At 35.9% G+C, this 15,830-nt stretch overlaps 2 protein-coding genes and 1 non-coding gene across 8 annotated transcripts in view; 2 read left to right on the top strand and 1 right to left on the bottom strand.

Moving 5' to 3' along the window:
* The window catches only part of LOC121380750 (probable myosin light chain kinase DDB_G0275057), an 86,672-nt gene extending 84,330 nt beyond the window's left edge, over positions 1 to 2,342 (top strand). For all 4 annotated transcript variants that reach the window (XM_041509715.1, XM_041509714.1, XM_041509716.1 and 1 more), the window contains one exon: positions 114 to 2,342. In XM_041509715.1, the coding sequence (XP_041365649.1) occupies positions 114 to 412 (299 nt within the window). In that variant the 3' untranslated portion in view covers positions 413 to 2,342. The remainder of the gene's footprint in view (positions 1 to 113) is intronic.
* On the top strand, positions 1,536 to 1,611 carry Trnar-ucu. Its single transcript has one exon. It is a non-coding gene; the product is annotated as a tRNA-Arg (tRNA).
* Positions 2,343 to 11,461: 9,119 nt separating the features above from the next.
* Positions 11,462 to 15,830, bottom strand: part of LOC121381406 (secretin receptor-like) — a 98,522-nt gene continuing 94,153 nt past the window's right edge. For all 3 annotated transcript variants that reach the window (XM_041510705.1, XM_041510706.1, XM_041510707.1), the window contains one exon: positions 11,462 to 11,871. In XM_041510705.1, the coding sequence (XP_041366639.1) occupies positions 11,524 to 11,871 (348 nt within the window). In that variant the 3' untranslated portion in view covers positions 11,462 to 11,523. The remainder of the gene's footprint in view (positions 11,872 to 15,830) is intronic.

The raw sequence follows: 15,830 nt of genomic DNA, 5'->3' as shown, positions 1-15,830 counted from the left end.
TGTGTGTGGACAAAATTTGGGGAAAATGTAACGGTAATTAAAGGTAGGAGAGTAATTTTTTGTAGTTATTAACAATTTGGTTCGGACAGTAGTTGGGACATTTACTTTTGCAGATAAAATGAAGCAGGAAGTGCCCTCATTGCCGGAAATCCTTGACCAGGTTCCAACTGGATCCCCTAGTGCTTCTTCCAGCGGTGGTGTTAACATTCCATTTTTCAGTCAGATCAAGTCATCACTCAGCAGTAACTGGTCCACAGGAGACCTGCTCACTAGCAAAATGGTGAAGAACAAATTGAGGATGAAGCTCAAACAGAGCAGCAGGTCCCAGCCATACACGATTACGAGGAGACGAGGACCACCACAAGGTCACAGTCAAGCTGCATTGCCCGATTTCAATGTGCTCTTGCAATAAAAGACACTTTGACAACCAAAAAAACTAGTCTGTCATTGCAGATCATCTGCAATTTGTGTTCATAGTGCTAATGTTTGTGTAGTGCTTTGTGTGTTCTTAACAATTTCAATTTTTATCATTTAGAATATATCCAGTGTTGGTAAAATGATACATATAGAAGGAAAATATTAAAAATGAGTAATTTCATTAATGGTGATATAGAAGGGTTTTGTTTTGTATTTTAGGTTACATATTGCAGGATTCATTTAAAGCTACTTGCCCTAGTTTTTACTTAAAACAATTTGCTTAAATTATCCATTTTGGCAAATTTGTTGTGTTTTTGTTTCAGGAGTTTGTAGTAATTCAAACTGCATCTTATATACAAAATTTATGTACTTTGGGTATTGACTCCATTTAGTATTATTTTACTATCAGTGACAGGGAACATTTTGTTTTCAAAATCTTGGTTAGCTTTCTATCAGCTAAAAATTAATTAGCAGCTACTGTTTAATGTTTTAAATTTGTTTAGTAATCTCTAAAACTTGCATATCAAATCGCCATGCGATACAAAACAAAATGTTCCGCGACTCGTACATGTTTTTTATGTCATTAACATTTTGTTTATTTTATAGTATTGTCCGATTGTGGTATGGGGTCTCTAAATAAATGTGGTGTGGTCAGTATAACCTCTTCCTCAGAACCACTAGCTGTAAACATTTCTACTCTAGGCTATCTGTTGTCATGGTGTTACTCGTTATTTTATTGCTTATTAAGACGGTTATATCCAGTTTTTACCATAAGCAAAATCAAGTCAAGCTGAAGATCACTCTCCTTCAATGAATCTTATTGTAAGGCGATCAGTTTGCAGGCGAGTATGGAGGAGAGTGGGAGTGGTCATTCACCTTTCCTGGCGGAGACCGATATCTGTAAAGTTCAAGATAAAACGCACCAACCTTTTCTTTCACCTAACAAGAAAATACAACTTGAAATGTTAGGTACAGCTAAATTTGGAAAGGGCAATTAATGTTCCAGTAAAAACAATTGGCATCGCTTGTATCTGAAAATATTGAAATTATAATGGTAATAATTGAATTTGAAATGTTGATCTTGGCAGTTGAGTTTGAGCACTGAATGTGAAGTAACAGATGGGATAGCTCAATTGGTTGAGAGAGCATTGGCTTTCTATGCCAAAGATTTTGGTTCAAATCCAGAGCCCATCATCATAAGATGGTGTTCACTCAGATCACTGTTGATCAAGAAGACTTAGTACTGTCCGTGTATCCCAGCCAGTCTCTGTCTGATCGTTATTAATTTCAATCATTGTCAGTTTTTTAAGCAGTATTTTTATGATGCCATTTTAAAACCAATGTTTAGCAATGTAAATTTGAAAGTTTGACTTGTGTACATTCATATTAATGTCAGCTAATCAGGACTACCTCTGGGTTATTGGAACATTTTGCCAAATTATCAATTAAACTTTAAAAAAATGGCAAAAAGTCTGTTACTTTGTAGAAAATTAATAATAATTATATGAATTTATTTTGCCAAATTATTAATAAATATCATTTTGTGAATTTGGCAAATGGCAAAGTTAGTTCTCAGGTTTTCTGTCTATTTTAAATGGCCTTATTTCAACTGAGTTCCAATGAGCATTGACAGTATTTTCCATAACTAAGTCACTATGACCTACTTTTGATGGGCATGTCATGTACCTCATTGGTACTCGTTTTCAAAATGCAGGTAAATAATTTTTCTTTAATATTTAAAGCATATCCTTTAAATAAATTTAAAACGGCTTTAAAGGTACTTGTTCCCCAGTTAACTGATCATACAAAAGTGTGCACATCGTTTTTTTCCTGGTTCATACATGCACCAAAAAATAATTGCGGTCAGATCTTATAATTAAATTTATATGCATATTTTAACAATACATAACTGAATTTTGTTTAGCTTTAAATATGCCTGTGGTATTGTTTGTGTAAACTTCATTGATACTTATGCCACGTAAGAATGCAAATGTTAATTCACTATTATTTGAATCGGGTGATTTTTTTTTGTAAATGTCATTCATTTGGTAAATGATGTAATTTTGATAAGCGATGACATTTCCTCTAGCTGATGTGCATTTTTGCGGATCATTTAGTTATACTGGAAGGAATTGTTATATTCGTGTGTAGTTTATATTTTATGAAAGTGAATGAAGGGAACGTGTCAAACCTTTATGCTGTTGATGGAACCATTTATTTTTTGCCAACAGCTGCAGAACATCGCTTACAAGTAAGTTACAGGCGTAAAGTTTCCTACATGATTTCTTTGGCCACTGACCAAGTTTCATGTCATGATTAGCGAAGAGGTTTTTTATTTTTATTTTTAAATCAATGTGTATTGATCTACATGTCATCTGCTATAGCATTTTCCATTAATTTATCGTATACATTTTAAAAATTGCTTTTGTAGCTTTCACGTGTGTTTTCTTCAGAACATCTAAATATGGTTGCCTGAATAATCTGGCTTGTTGCACAAAAGTAGTGCAAGTCAGTGGGGGGTGGGTAGTAGGCGTGGCTTAAATTTTTCTTTATCCAGATATGAAAGAAAAAAAAGAAGTAAGCACCTCTGGAATGCATACATTTATATATATATATATATATATATATATATATATATATATACATATATATGTATGTATGCATACATTTATATATATATATATATATATATATATATATATATATATATATATATATATATATATATATATATATATATATACATATATATATATGTATGCATATATATATATATATATATATATATATATATATATATATATATATATGTATATATATACATATATATGTATGTATGCATACATTTATATTCATTTATATTTTGCAAAATTGTTGATGTTTGGTATTAAAAATAATAACTGTTTATTAAATCATGTCCCGTTTTTTAAAATCTTTATTATATTATGCAGATCTAAATCTTTTATAAATTGTATAAAGTGAGTACCTCTGTTTACTGTATTTGTCATGCTTTTTGTCATGCTTTATAGAATAAAACAAAGAAAAAGTTATGCGAGTTAATTCTGTGTACAGGACAATTCTGATTGGAATGTCAGATTTCTTTCCATTATTTACTAAAGAAAACAAAACTGTCAATATCTGCATCGCTTCTGTCAGTTATTTTTCAGTTGGCATCAACTATAAATATTATGTTTATACAAGAATAGTATTGATGTGTGTGCTGTAGAGTACTGGAAGAAGAAAAAGTAAAGGATGAATTTCAGCATGGTTTTATGCAACCATGCCTGGTGTAGTTGAGCTAGCCATCCATTGTAGTCCATGGGCCAAATACTGAAACCCCATTATATATGAATTTAATATCTGCTTGTCTGCAGCAAAAGTGTTGTCATCCATAATATTATACATTTTTAACAGATATAAGGCCAAAATGGATGATTTTCATCCTATACTAGATGTTAATATTAACAAACCAAATAACAATGCAATATGTGTTATGAATAATGATATACTCGTCGGCAAATATTTTCTATATTTGCACATACTTTGGACTGCTTGAACCGTTTATTGTTAAAAATTGCACTCTATTTAATTCCTGTCCTGGACAGGAGCCAGTCGAGGCTGGCACCTGTGCCCAGGACAGGCCTACGCTATAACAACTTGTTCTGAATGTGCACGTTGAGGGTCAATATCAAAATTGGTAACATTTTGTGTCCCGGCTCTAAATTATATTATAAAATGTATATATTTCCCAAATTTTTTTCACATAATATTACTTTGACATCTATACACAAAACCACGCATATTTGTAATATATTGTGGACATTAGTTTAAAAAAAATCAGTATTTTATTTCACAAATTATGCCGAAATCTCATGTCCCTTGCAGTGGGTGAAGTTATATAAAGTTTAATATTGTGTTAAAAAATATATTATTCTTAAACTTTTTTTTTGCATAAATGTAATCATGAGATATTAAGTAACAATACTGTGCTATTATACTTTATTTTTTACAATTATATTTTACAATTTTTTTACTAAATATGTGTGTCCCTTATATATATGTCCATACTGTTACCTCCATCATAAAATGTTCATAATTCGAGCTCCATGAACTTGGTCTTGTTGTACTTTCTACAAAGGATCTTCCACTTTCTGTCTTATCATATGAATGTGGCCTTAATTCAGTAACTTGTACAAGAAGACACACATTTTTTAACAAGTAAGTATATTTCTTTGCATACAAATTTTGAGCATCCATACTGTTACTGTCTGCATATACCAAAATTAGAAATTACATTTTAAAATATTTAAGGAAATTATGTTGTCTAAGAGCACACCATGTACCAACCGGGCATTCTACATTTGACGTTGACCTTGTGTACATAATTGCTAAAATATTGTAAAATTGTCCTAACTGTTATAGTCCATACTGTTACTTCAGCCCTTGCAAGGGACATAAGATTTCGGCATGATTTCTTAAATAAAATAATGATTTTTAAAAATTAATGTCCGAAATATATTACAAATATGTGTGGCTTTGTGTATTGATGTCAAAGTAATATTCTGTGAAAAATTGGGAAATAATATAATTTAGAGCCGGCACTCAAAATGTTGCCAATTTTAATATTGACCCTTAAACACACTGACCTGACCAGACCTGACTGTATTTAATACACTGAGGCAGCATTATTCAAATATGGTCCAGTATATCTGCCTATACTATACTCAACAAAATCAATTAAGGGCCAATAGATATATTAGCATTTTCCTTTAAATATGGGGGGAAATACAACTTTGATGGCGACCTTTATTGGCTAAGGGCAACAAAGAATTTGAGAAAGGTAGTCATTTGGGCGACCATTGATTTTAGGGTCTGGCGAGTATGGTACCAGTTAAAAGAAGAAAAGAGACCGAAACTGAATCGAATGTGACAAAAAACACCGCCTCTGTGTTGGCGCGAACTACGGAAGCAGAAGACCTAGAACATGTTCTATATTTTGACAACGCCAGACTCGGCTTCTGTGGCTTTGGGCTGGGTCTTTCTGAAAATAGAGCTCAAAACGTATTCAAGTCATTCCATATAGTTTTTTTTTAAATCTGGAAGAGAACTGCCACCTATACTAGTTTATATACTAAAGCACGTGCAGTTCTTTCTACCTTTATTCTCTTTGTACTACTTTTTTTCTTCTTTTTTTTTTTACCTCAGAGACCTACAAACGGTGATTCTGTTTGGTTTTTGGCCCCTCCCCCTCCCCATTCCGTGTGTCACATTTCTCCGACAAAGACCTTTTTCAAAGATGTCTAGATGACCAAAAACCAAGGCTTAACGACATTTACACAGAACAAGAGTAAGAAATCGGATAACAATTAACTATACAGTTGTTTTTATGAATACCAGTAAATGACTATACAAATCAGATTTGAAGAAAAACTGGTAAAAGTCTCGTCTAATGCAAGTATATTATTTTTAAACATGTTTCTCAACTTCAGTATGACATGACATCCATACATCTTCAATGCAACAAAAATATTTCGAAACGGTGTAGGCCTACACAATCTACTTTCAAAAAGAGTCAAAATTATTTTTACCTGGTAGTGATGAATAAAATGTTTGAATACGTCTGTTCTTTTTTATTTACATGTACAAAATTTGGTTGTGCTAATTTGGGATGGATTGTTTTTGCCAGAACAATAATTTATATAAATATGGTCCAAGTTACTTGGACTAAAACGTCCAACTGAACGAAAAGTACGTGATCGTCGCTTAACATAGCCACAGCTTCCGGAAAAGTTTAAAAACTATATAGTTCCATTCATACACTGGGAAACTGGGAACTGTATTAACGTGCCCCTATCCAAAAAGGTTCAGGCACGCCCACTACGGATTTAGCCTCTGACTTCGCCAGTGACTAACTCCGGAGCGGGCGGGGGGGGGGGGGGGGGGGGGGGGGGGGGGGGGAAGGTAAGTTTGAAGTGGGCAGAATTTGGAAGAAAGCCATTTAGTAAGGTCAACGCGAGCGCGGACCGACTAGCAGACACTTCGCAAACTTGAAGTAACACCGAGTGGGAGCCGTGCTCTGATTGGCTGAATTTCGATTCCTCGGTGAAGCCTGTAATTTACCTAAGTCTACAAAGAGTAACTGCATCCAAATACATGTCCGGACTCTAAATGTAAACCCAAAAAGTTTATGACTGCTCGGCCGAAAGGGTTTTAAGGTGATTTGAGCAATTGAACGGGCGCCAAAATAAAATGCGTTAGACTATTTACAAAAAATAAACATATGAATTTAGAACTCGATCGAAAACTTTTAAAGTCTAACTAGCCCAAAAAAATAGTACTCACGGGAGGTGAAGGAGGTTGGCAAAGGGGAGCACGTCACGGTGTTCCGATAAAGTTGACAGCGTCGAAAAATGCGGGATGACCGACCGATATGGGGATGCTGCTAGCGCCTTGGCTGTTGAGCGGTAATCTTCCCCCGGCTGTGATCTTGATCATTCGGTGTATGGTCGGGTTGTCCATTTCTGGGAGTAGCAGTCCTTGGTTGTAAATTCCTTTTCGGCGTACTGTAAAACAGATACCTCGGCCATCCCGCATTGTGACGTGGTGGAAACAGTAGTCTCCCTCTGTCGGCCCTCGTTGGTAATGGTTGAAATGCCTCGTGCTTAGGTTGCGTGAAGAGGAAGTTGACGTCCTCGATGTTGGTTTTGGAGAGCTGAGCGTGGCGTGCTGTCAATTTGCCGGCCTTCAGTGACCAAGGCTCATCCCCGTCCATGTCCGGCTTCGGTGGTTGACTCGGAGGGCCTGGCTTGTCTGGTTGGCCACTCGGGGGAGTAGTTGCCTTCCGCTTCACCATGGCGATCTTTCGGGCCTGCGCCTCAACGGGTGCTGCCTGTATAGTCGGCGGCACAACCGGAGGCGCTGAAGTCCTGGCCTGTGGAGTGGGTCTAGTTAGACCTTTGGTTGAAGTCGGGACGTCCGGGGCTGGTGCCTCTTCCGATCCTGTCTTCTTCCGGGGTACGGCGGTTGGCGGCGCAACAGAAGGAGTCGCTGCCGGCGGTTTAGCCGCCGGTTTTGGCTCCCCCTGTGCCTTTCCTGTCGCACGTCTCCTCCTCCTCCATCTTCCAGTCTTCAGTGGTGCCGGGTCCCCGTACACCGTACACCAAGGTCACGGAAGCCCGTGACCTGGTATTCCAGCAGCGCTCCGTAGGAGACCATAAGTCCCCCCAGGTGGTGGTGGGGGGGGGGGGGGGGGGGCGTGGGGGGGGGGGGGGGGGGGGGGGGGGGGGGGGGGGGGGTAACGCGAGAGTGCATTGACATACGTCCATCCTCATCGTGCAAGAATACACTGAATTCGTTTCATAAATTCCATATGGTACTCCCGCTCATGCACTAATCTGTCTTACTGTACATGTTCCCGTGTGAGACCGCTTATATTACGAGTGTGTTTTTTAATCATACACAAGTTGATCATACATCACTCGTTTTCGCTCGTGATGTACGATTGAAAACACACTCGTTGTAATGTAAACGGTCTCACACGGGAACTCGTTTAGTATTCTCTGTGTTTGCTTTTGAAACATTTGGGGTCAAATTCGAAGTCATAAAATTTACCTCGACTACCAAGGTAAATAAGGGGGAATCATGACCAATGAAGAAGGACCAAGGCAGATGAGGACATCATAACAAACAAACTATACTCATGTTTGCAATCCATGCTTTTAACCCACCCAAAAAGACCCCCCCCCCCCCGTTCTCCTTGCCTCCCCAACCAAAAAAAAAAAAAAAAAAAAAAAAAAACACCCCCCCCAAAAAAAAAAAACAAAAAAAAAAACAACAACAACAACAACAAAGAAACCCACCCCTAAAATAATAATAATAAAAAATAAATTTTAAAAATCACATCGCCACATCAATTCGGGAACCTGGTCTGACAAGAGACGGACTATATATATATATTCTCCTGGACATTAATTATTGAGGACCGCCTGAATTGTACTGAAGCCAAACACAGGCGTGTGGAAGTAAGTGTCCGTGCCAACGTAGGTTAAACCTGGTATTGGTCTTTTTACATGTTCTCTATTTACTGCACGTATTTACCGAGATGGCGTGAATAAATTACTTATTAGAAGCACATATATGTTATTTCAGCTCCATAGTGAATTACCACACATTTTCTTGTATATTTACGGTTTCTGTTTGAACCTGTTAATATTTTAACAATATTTGACCTATGAGCCTAAAGTTTTAATTTTTAAAATAATTCTATATTCATATAATTATATATCATTTTTTTGGTCGCCACCCAATATATATTAATTTCTTCTAAGAACAACAAACAAAAGAACAATGACCTATTTTTATAGTCCACGTTTATACCGTATATAGCAATGAAATAACGTAAAACGTTGTGATTACAATATTCCCGTAGGTACATGCTATTTAAAAGCATATTTTAATAGATTAATATTCAGTACAAACCCAGTCTTTTGATGTACTATACCATTATTGTTAAAGCGTTAAGTGTTGGTTTTTCTTTAATAATTGTTTTATTATTATATGTACGTCATATTAAATAGTATCCGACTAATCACATTTGAAAGCTCAACATGAATTTGTAAAACAAAATTCTAAGTGTTTCCACTGAGATTGAGACACATTCACGCCTTTGAAGAATTTTATTATGTTTTCTTCATTGCAAAACCACAGCTGCCGTTTCAGTAGACTTCCCTGTTTTCTCTGTCAACAGTTTGTCATTCAAAAATAACTGTCGCCATTTTGAATTATTTTCTATAAAGTATTTTCACACAAAAACAAAGAGCCTCAGGGTAAGAGTTATGTACACATGTATTTCAAATATAATCTACACTCTGGAAAACGATCTTCTCTTTAGAAATGTTGATCTGCATGGCTATTTTCGTCACTAGAATAACATAGTTTTTCCTGGAATTCCGTTGCTCAAATCGAGGTACATTTTCATAAGAACACCGTTAGTAGAAATATTTATTTGTATATTACATACACATTGTACCATTGTACCTTACTAAAGCCTAGAGCGAACGATCTATTCTATGCAGGTATGTGTGTAAGTGGGGGTATTGAAGGTCGACCCCCCCAACCCCCCAAAAAAAACAAAAAACAACAAAAACAACAAAAACCAAACCTATGCTCCCCATAGTCTAGCCCGAGTACTCTGCCGTTCAAGAGCTAGACGGACATTTGTACGGTTATTATCGCTCTCTGCCGTCAGAGATATCTCTATAACAAAAATACGGAATGGCGTACTACCACACGGTAGATAAAGATTCCCGCTCTAATACAACAACAATTCTAAGTTTGACGCTAAATACCATTACAATGATTATTTTCGAATCCGATGATTACAAATATTTTTCATAGTAACCACTAATACACACACTACAGGAAGAAACCCGCCAGCACCTACGTATTTAACCGGAACATTATTGAAAGCCGCTGAAGGGGGGGGTGGGGGCAGTGACATGTATTACATGAGGTGGAAGGCCAAGGGAACTTTGGGGGAGGTTTGGAGGGGGATCGTAAACAAAGGAAAATTGATATATAATAAAAATTATAACTATCGCCCAGGCCCCTGAGCACCCCCACTCGGTCCGCCTCTGGCGATCATGACCGTACAAATGTCCGTCTAGCTCTTGAATGGCAGAACCCTCGGGCTGGCCCACAGTCTCGTCCCTGCAAACGCACCTGCTATGTCTCTATACCAGTAATGTTGCCGATATGTTGGACTTTAACGCGTCGTCGTTGGTAAAAAACAAAACAAACAGTAGAAGGCCATCCAAAAGTTTAAGCTGAGCTTTGTACACTGGTAAGGCAATATAAAATGATATATTATTTCAACATAGACGTTTTTCAACGTCAAACGCCCTAACAGTAACACGAGTGAAAGTTCACCCATACTCTGCTAAGAATTGTGTGATTGTCTGAGATGATACCAAATTGAAAATCTATCCAAGAACCGTGCCTTTAAAAGGTGTAAACTCTAATCTCCAATGACGTCATACACATATAATATTCATGTCGTTGCCGGGGTATTAAACCAGTCGCATATCAGACTTCAGTAGGCATGCGTGTGACATCATTAGACATCGAGTCCAGATTCTAACGTTTTATAAGCACGGAGCCAGTTGCCCACACATTGGTATACCTAATTTTGCAAACATTGTTTATAACCACCATTATCTAAAAACAAATTGCAATAATCACCAATATCTGAAGACATATTGCAATAACCGCCAGTATCTGAAGACATATTGCAATAACCACCAGTATCTGAAGACATATTGCAATAACCACCAGTATCTGAAGACATATTGCAATAACTACCAGTATCTGAAGACATATTGCAATAACCACCAGTATCTGAAGACATATTGCAATAACCACCAGTCTCTCAAGACATATTGCAATAACTACCAGTATCTGAAGACATATTGCAATAACCACCAATATCTGAAGACATATTGCAATAACCACCAGTATCTCGAGACATATTGCAATAATCATCAGTATTTCAAGACATATTGCAATAACTACCAATATCTGAAGACATATTGCAATAACCACCAGTATCTGAAGACATATTGCAATAATAAACCAATATCTGAAGATATATTGCAATAACCACCAGTATCTGAAGACATACTGCAATAATAAACCAGTATCTGAAGACATTTGCAATAATCATCAGTATCTGAAGACATATTGCAATAATCACCAGTATCTGAAGACATATTGCAATAACCACCAGTATCTGAAAACATATTGCAATAACCACCAGTATCTGAAGACATATTTCAATAACCACCAGTATCTGAAAATATTGGCATATTGCAAAAAAATGAAATAATCATCAGTATGCTGAAAGACATATTGCAATCAATAACCACCAGTATTTGAAGACATATTGCAATAACCATCGGGGGGGGTGCGCATTTTGAATACACATTGCAATAATCGTCATTGGGTCTGGAATACTTTGATTTGTGGCTTATACCTACACAAAATCTTATTTTCCTTTTAAAATTTACTCATATTTTTGCCCATAATCATCTTCATTGGGCCACATCTCCACTATCTGGAGGAATGATAGGTTAAATATCCTTTTTGCGTTCTTTCCCCATTTAATGGTCTTGAGCTCGCTTCCTGGCCATTTTGGCCGTCGTGAAATGTAGACGTCTGTTCACGCAAAGGCACGTATTCTTCTGTTTCCGCCGGAAGGTGACCATTCTGATTTTTTATTGGCTGGTCATCGACATCTGAATATGTTAATGGCGCATGGTGGGATCGTTGCTGTGTGATGTCGCGGTTATGATGCAAGCTGACGTTGTTAAAAAACGAGTGGGTGGACTGTCCATGAGGAGAAGCCCCTTCTCGCTGCAACATGATTCTTTTCCACCTCTTCTTTATTTCCGCCTGCACCTGAAGCATCAGATAAAATTATAGTACAGAAAAGTAGAACTGTGTACAAATAGTTCCTGTACACCAAGTAAAATGGTCTCTAACACATTGTAAAGTTTGTAAATGGTTGATATTTGTGACTCGTGTGTGAGTACATCATAATTTTGAAAATCCGTTTTGGGGCGTGGGGTTTCATAATGTTTACAAATGACCAATACATAATTTCTTAAAAACTATTTGATTTTTTCTCTATTACTGTTAAATATATACCTGGTACAATACAGGTATACCTACTGGGATTCTTTTCCATGTATATATTGAAACATATTACAGGGAGGTACCGGTTCAAGGATGCCAGTTCTCCCCTCAGAAGGCCGAGCGCTCGCATATAATTTGACTGTTTTCATCGTCTTCTGTCATATCACACTTGGACCCAACAAAATAAATTTCTGATCTCTGGTCAGCGCGCGCGTCGGTTTTGACCCTCGCGGGTCAACATTTTTTTTTTTTTAAATTTCCCGCGGTATGACGTCAATTTTTGCAAGGCTTTTCTTGCATAAATATTGCATTGATGATGCTATCTTCACCATGTTGAATATGTACTTACATATGATTGAAGAACTAAATGCTGTTCAAAATAAATACATTTTAAAATAACTTAATAACTTTTGCTCATTATTTACAAAAAGGCCTTATGGTCCCAGCTAGCAAATAAAAACTGCATTTGTTTCTCTTAAAACTATTAAAATTATCCATTAAAGCAAGATCTATATGCTGGCTGTCTTTAATGTCTCTCTAAAACAGGTCCTGTTGTTCCGAATGAGTAGCATGGCTTGTTTTAAAATCATTTATGGCCAAAGTCGAAGTCATAAAAATTGCCTTGGCTATATGAAAAATGCAAAGGAAAATATTTAGGTTACCAAGGCAAAGGAGGTGGCACCATGGCCATTGAGGATTGACCAAACAAAGTAGATGAGGAGGACGTAAAAACACCTAAACATATCTACCTTTTCTGTGCAACCCATTCTTAAACACACACCCCTCCCCACCCCCCCAAAAAACCCCACCCCCAAAACAACCCAAACAAAACAAACAAACAACCAAAAAACCACACAAAACCCCCCAAAACAACAACAAAAAACCAACAACAACAACAACCGCATCGCAGCATAAATTCTGGAATTTTGGTCTGATCAGAGAGACTGACTTTGAGAGAGAGAGAGAGAGAGAGAGAGAGAGAGAGAGAGAGAGAGAGAGAGAGAGAGAGAGAGAGAGAGAGAGAGCGAGCGAGAGAGATAGCGAGAGATAGTTTGTGTGTTTGTATGTAATTGTTTGCAGTGATATCGTTATTACGTCAGTCATGCCATGTGAAATTATGAGTAATTACAAAAGAAGTTAAACCAACAACCACGTCAACGAATACATGTATTGCCAGCACAAGTTATTTATTTCAAGTTAAGTTCTTAAAATTTGCAGCTTAAGTTAAACAAACTAAATCAGATAAATACAATACATATATAATCACGGTATATATACAAATATATACAAATAACAGGTTTAGAGTGATTTTTTTATTTTTTTTTTATTAAGAATTACGTAAATAGCATAAATAGGTACATTTTATAGCATACTTATTATATATGGCACTTTTTTTTACATGTTTTATTGTATTTTATTTAGAATTTTTTATATTTTATAACTATTTTTTTTAGATTACTATTATAGCTGGGGTGATTGATACATTTTTTATATATGTGGCAACTTTATTTTTTATTCTTATTATCGTTTTTTTTTTTTTATTTTTTTACGGTATAGTAATAATTCTAATTCTCAATATATAGGTATATATTGATGTATATGGACAGATGAAATATGATAATTAATATACTCTTGCTAATGAAACGGCAGGTTTGTGGATGTCATATTTTAAGTAAGCTTCAGTAAATCGTCTCTAACTTTATTTGCCCAAAACTAAATATTTTTCCCAGGTTATTAGATGATTTTATATTGTTTTTCAGTTGTTTTTATTGTATAGTTCAATGAGCCTAAATAACGCTTGGACGTCTGTGGTAACATTGTTTTATATACTTTATTCCTCAAATCATTCAAAACTGGGCAAATAAGGATAAAATGGTATTCGTCTTCTATATCATAGTTACAAATAGTGCATTTTCTTTCGGCCCTGTCAATTTTCCTATACCTTCCGATTTCTATATTTAATTTGTGTGCACTAAATTCGGATCTTTGATATTTCTTTTAAGTGATTAATGGTATGGGTTGTCTAAGATATGTTTGTAGCTTGAATTCAAGTAACAAAAATTTTATATAAGGTACCTTTCGGTGAAGTCGTTTATTCGACTAAAACAATGTTGTTTAAAATTATCGTAAATTCTTTCCTTTAATTATATTATATTCTCTGTTACCAACATTTTGGTATGTTCCATACTATAGTTTTTAGTCCAAGCCTATTTAGTGTCTTGTTTGACTTTGTGTTACCCAGTTACCCTTTAATCGTTCCATTTCCTCATATATAGACTAATTCTTATTTTCTCATATATACAGAGGAAGAAAACGCCCTAAAAAATTCTCACTATATATAATTCATTACAGGCCCCTTGTTGTACTCCAAGTAGTTTTTTTACAGAATTTTGTATGAATATTTTCAACATCCCTTGCACAGTGGAATCCACCAAGACCTCTGACCCATAACTAAGAATACTGTTAACATAGGTGTCAAAAACAGATAGGCATTGTTTCAATATTAAAATAATGTCTTTTGCATACGTTTAATAATGAAAACAAGCTTTTCTTCCCTGAATCAGCGAATCGTTTTGAGAGATTCGATTAAATAACTTACCGTTATAACAGAAACTAATAAGCCAAGATAAATGAATTCATTTTAAACCTCTAAACTGTTCACCTTTGTATAAACCACTTTTCGTTGTCTCGAATGATCCCCCCATTTTTAAAAATGACAACCTTAGTTAGTCTTAGTTGTATTTACAGTTAGGTCCCATTTGGTAGTAATATTTTGATAGTGAATTTCAGCATTGACTGAAGGCCTTCTGGTGTTTCAGCTAGTCGAGAACATATCATGTTCGGCATACATAAGTAGGAATATATTTAAATGATTGATGGCTGTCGATATTAGGGGACAATTATGGATTCGTGATAAGAAATGCATTTCGCAGTCATTTACAAACATGAAATGAAAAATAATATCGGTGATAATACTTCACCTTGGAAAAGAAGTCCGTTTCTACAAACTGAAAAGTTGGATAGCATACTGTTATATTGACGCAGCATTTCACATTATCATACAGTGACCGGATAACATTAAGCATTTTACCATCGATACCAAGTTGAATCATTTTGTACCATAGTTTTTGTCTATTGACATAATCAAATGCTTTACTATAGTCCACGAAGCAGCAATACAGTCGCTTTTTATTCTTCAATATTCGTTCAATTAAAGATTGAAGAATGAAAGCGGCGTCGATCGTTGAGAACTGTTTTCTAAAACCAAATTGAGCGTCACTTATGACATTATTCATTTTATCAAAAACTAATAATCGTTCATTTAGGATGGCAGTAAATAATTTCCCTAAGCAACTGACTAAAGTTAGATGCACGGAAAACCCAAACATAGAAGAACAGAATGTATTTGAAGATAACTGTGTGTGGTTCTATCTGTCGTCTTTCCTACACTCTGTAAGACCAGGTATACTGAACGCCACTGACAACGCACCAATCAGATGTGTAGTTGTTAACAACAGGACATGAAAGCAAAAAATATTTGTTTGTATAAATGGATGTAATCTGCCAGGCAATACAATAACCAAAAATTGCATACAAGGGTTAAGATTATTGTGTGTTTTATAGCAAATTCACACATGCAACAGCATCAACACGTAGACATTGGGTGGTGCGTTTTCAATGGAATTCAGTATATTGGAATATCATGCACGCAAACGTATGCA

The sequence above is a fragment of the Gigantopelta aegis genome, chromosome 9 (genome assembly GCF_016097555.1).
Source record: "Gigantopelta aegis isolate Gae_Host chromosome 9, Gae_host_genome, whole genome shotgun sequence".
Taxonomy (NCBI): Eukaryota; Metazoa; Mollusca; class Gastropoda; order Neomphalida; family Peltospiridae; genus Gigantopelta; species Gigantopelta aegis.
The sequence above is the reverse complement of the archived record's forward strand: the minus strand, read 5'-3'. Positions and strand labels throughout refer to the sequence as shown.